Source organism: Mytilus trossulus, chromosome 6 (assembly GCF_036588685.1).
Source record: "Mytilus trossulus isolate FHL-02 chromosome 6, PNRI_Mtr1.1.1.hap1, whole genome shotgun sequence".
NCBI lineage: Eukaryota > Metazoa > Mollusca > Bivalvia > Mytilida > Mytilidae > Mytilus > Mytilus trossulus.
In genome coordinates, this window is record NC_086378.1 from 13,460,403 (window position 1) to 13,464,550 (window position 4,148).

The window sequence follows — 4,148 nt, forward strand, 5'->3', positions numbered from 1 at the left end:
ACAGTTGAGAGGTGTTATCCGCGAAAAGAAAGCACTTGAAGTCACAAGGACTGGGAAACAAAAAGATGAAAGCTGATTCATTCTCATCCTCTGAAATAGATATGCTATTTGAACAGAATCTCCTAGAAACAGGTAGGTTTATGCAATATTATCATGTGACTGTGCATGTACATAAAATGATAATGATATCAGCTTCAAAAATATATCTTTAAGTTTTGAACGCGTATATTTTTTTTTTAAAATATGCTTCAGTCTTCTATATACATGTAAAGTGACATTATTGATAATGAATGTAAACAACTTCTAGCTATACATAGTGTAGGTAACGTTTTAATATTATCCTATAATCTGAACTGTCACTTCTTACTTTAAGGCAACCCTGAGGCACTACTTAATACCATATGGTTAAATAATACTTTGCACTTTGGTATGAGGGGAAGGAAGGAGCATACTGACATGTTATTTGGAGACATAAAAATGATGACAACAGCAAGTGGAGAGCAATATTTGGAATACAATGAAAGGCTGACTAAAACCAGGACCGGACACAGTGACAGTAGAGCATTTGCACCTAAAATGTTTGCAACACCAGGTAACTTTCTTTCGATTTATTAAAAATTAATTTAAAATTGACAGTAAATGATAAATACAGAAACCACCACACAAGTATGCCTACAAAATTAATTCATACATATATCATGTATATAACTTACATGTACTTTTAAAAAGAATATAAAAAAAACACCCCAAAAAAACACAAAATATCCAGAAATATCTAGCTATGCACATCAAAGAACTCAAAATGGAAACATGAAAAAATGAAAAAATAGATATATATCACTAAAGCTTATTCACCTTAAAATATTTTTTTTTAAATGTAGATATTGTTTCAATTTAATATGATGCATGTCCTTGATTATTTTCATTTTCTTAAAATAGATAATCCACGCTGTCCAGTGAATGCATTCAAGCAATATATTCGTCGCCGCCCTGAAGATACTCTGACTCCAGACAGTCGCTTTTATCTAAGTATTAAAAGGATGGTACAACCTGATGCCAGTGAAAATGCTAAACAAACATGGTTTACCATGCAGCCATTGGGTAAAAATACTCTAGGAGATTTAGCTAAAAAAATGTCTATGAAAGGTGGTCTTACAGGGAGAAAGGTTAACCATAGTGTTCGCAAAACTACAGTGTCCTCACTTCTTCTTCTTTGTGGAGGCTACTACCGTCATGCAGTTGACAGGCCATAAGAATGTTGCTTCCGTCAATGAGTATAGTTCAGCATCATTACAGCAACAGCAAACTATGTCAAATATCTTATCCGATATTGGTTCAGGAAGCCGGGGATTAATACCACAAGAACCAACTCCAAACACTAGCATTGAAGCCAAATCTGAAAATTTTCCGGAGGATGATATATTTGACAGTGTTGAATTAAATGAAGTTTGCAAAACAATTGAAAATTTTGAATCTGTAGAAAAAAATGTAAAAATAAACACAAGCTTCTATTGGCAATGTTACCATAAACATTTACAACTCTGAAAAATAAGATTATTGTTATATATTTGTTGAATTATTCTCATGACTACTTTTTCACTGTGATACAAATTGTTAATGCACTGTGATACATTTTTTTTTAAATTTTCTTTATTCAAATGTTATTATTGTTGAAAATAAAAAAAATAATTTGATATATTCCTTCATTTTTCTCCAGCATGAAAATATGTGATAAATAGATTATGACATGTCATTTTCCATATTGGCCTATGAGACAGATACACATGTAAAATCACACGTGGGAGGGGCAGCAACTTTTGTTTCCACACCCTTCACCCCTGGTACTATTAGACGGGAAATTGCTCATTTCCAAGAATTTAACACCGATACACAGAGGTGGATAGACCAACACGGTTCCACACATGCACCTGTCCAGGGGGGTGAAATTTATCAAAAACCTAATTTAAATCAACCGGTTTTTTTGGACTCTGAGATTGCCATCGATACAGTGTGGAATTCGCAGGTTGATCGCAAGTTGATAATATCCATGCCATCATGCATTGAGGAAAATGAATATCCAACCCAAGAGATGGACCATTGCAGAATTTTCGACGATAATCTGTCCTGTAGTGAGGAATCATTACTTCCCAGCCGAACTTAACAACCAGAAGTAATTGACCCAGCATACGGACCACATTATGTAGAATATGAACCGTCAGATAAGCCAGATCTGCCAAGTCTAGATCAGTCTATGAGTATTCAGCATGATAAAACCTTTATGATAGAGGTTTAGCTGAATCAGCAACCGAGGTTAGTGGGTGAACATTGTACAGAGTACGAGTCGTCAACTGCTATGAAAGAGCAACATTTCGAGAACTCCCACCTCCACGATAGGTTCCAACAAATTCAACCACCAATTGAACAGGACTTTAACAGCCACAATAGGCAGAGAAGCAATCAGCGCAGTAGGTTGTTAGAAAATTCTGTCAATTATATTCAACCGCCACAACCAACGGTTCAACTGCCTGTTGATCATACCGTCAACTTCAATCAACAACCTCAACCAGTTGTTCAACTGCCTGTTGAACATGCAGTCAACTTCAACCAACGTCAACAAGCTGTTCAACTACCTGTTGAACATATCATCAACCACAACCAACAAAGACAGCAAGCTGTTCAACTCCCGGTTGAACATAATGACAACTACCCTCTATCAAATACTAGAGCCATTCATCTACTTGGTGGTCACACAGTCACCAACACACAACCAACTCAGCAGCCAATTCAACAATCAATTCAACAATCAACCCGGTATACCATTAGCAACGTACCACATCAACCACAAGGTACATCCGTGCCTAACAGACAATCGCCTACTCAACAAGGTTTCAACAGGTCATCTCCGACTGTTGCCAATCAACCAATCAACCACAAGGCTACAGGTCAACAACCACCTCAACCCAACATCAACAGGTCAAACCCTTTACCTGCACTTAGGTCTACTCCACCCGTCAGGGAAAGGGTACCTTATCAACAACTTCCACCGACCGCCAACAGGGCCAATCAACCACCCTGTCCCAGGTCAACAGGTCAACTACAGTCAACTAGACAACAAAAATATACCTTTCCAGTCAGTACAGCCGGACAACAAAACAGAGTGATTGATAATCAACAACATCTACCACCGATCAGACATCCTGTCAATATACCACATACCAACAGCCATGTTCCACCGACACAACAATTTAACAGAACAGGTCTATACCAACCTAACACCAACCAGTCAGGTTTTCAACAACCATTCAACAACACAATGGGTCAGCAGGGGCAACCGCCTCAGGCCATACATAACCAACAGGAAGTTTACAGGCAACAACCGGTGCAACATCTCCAAAATGTTACTGCACCTATACATCAGACTCAACAGCCATTTGGAAATATACCATACCAGCAGGAGAGGCCCTATCAGCCTTCAACAACACCAAATCTTGTACAAAGAACGGCTCAATCAGGGTATTATGACGCAGCTCCACACTTGCCAGTGTACCCACAACAACAGTTGTACAATAACCGTCCACACACTTAGTTTCAGGATCAACGCAGTATGTCTAGTATTACGAGTTGCTCAAATAGTGATTCTGATTCATCTACTTCTACATCAGGGGTAGTGTATCGTCGGAGTCGTCATAAGAGAAGAAGCCACAAAACACACTCTAGACTCAGTATATCAAGCAGACATGTTTCACCAGTGGAGGAGGAGGCTAGTGAAAACTCATCGCCACACCGAAAAAATTCAGGCAAAAAGCATGACAAAAGGAGGTCAGACAAACATGGTCAGTCGGAAACGGATGGTCAACATTCCTCAAGCAACCGTCATAGAGCGAAGCCAATTCCAATGAAACAGGACAATAAATTTTTCTTTTCGGTGCCCAAGAACCTTAAGTACACAGGGAAAGGCAACTGGAAGGCATTTTACACAAAGTTCACCGGGTACGCTGAGGCTGCCGTTTGGACGGACAAACAAAAACGAGAACAGCTTTGTTGGTGCTTGGAGGACAAAGCTAGTGATTTTTAGGCAGTTAAGCTGCCTTATGCGAGCACCCTGGATTGGTGTGCTACCCAATAAATGCTGAAATACGTGCCATAAT

At 38.9% G+C, this 4,148-nt stretch overlaps 2 protein-coding genes across 2 annotated transcripts; both read left to right on the forward strand.

The window, feature by feature from the left end:
- The first annotated feature begins 377 nt into the window (after nt 1-377).
- On the forward strand, nt 378-1,403 carry LOC134723203 (uncharacterized). Its single transcript, XM_063586828.1, has 2 exons — nt 378-592; nt 940-1,403. Exons 1-2 carry the CDS (start codon nt 430-432, stop codon nt 1,251-1,253), a joined length of 477 nt encoding a protein of 158 aa, XP_063442898.1. The 5' UTR covers nt 378-429; the 3' UTR covers nt 1,254-1,403.
- Nucleotides 1,404-2,353: 950 nt separating this feature from the next.
- LOC134722328 (protein transport protein SEC24-like) lies at nt 2,354-3,586 on the forward strand. Its single transcript, XM_063585938.1, has one exon. The coding sequence runs from the start codon at nt 2,354-2,356 to the stop codon at nt 3,584-3,586; it is 1,233 nt and encodes a 410-aa protein (XP_063442008.1).
- Nucleotides 3,587-4,148: the final 562 nt, after the last annotated feature.

Coding starts and splice junctions, on each gene's coding strand:
- LOC134723203 (XM_063586828.1), top strand. CDS start 430: ATGAGGGGAAGGAAGGAGCATACTGACATGTTATTTGGAGACATAAAA. Junction 593..939: donor TAAAATGTTTGCAACACCAG/GTAACTTTCTTT, acceptor TTCTTAAAATAG/ATAATCCACGCTGTCCAGTG.
- LOC134722328 (XM_063585938.1), top strand. CDS start 2,354: ATGAAAGAGCAACATTTCGAGAACTCCCACCTCCACGATAGGTTCCAA.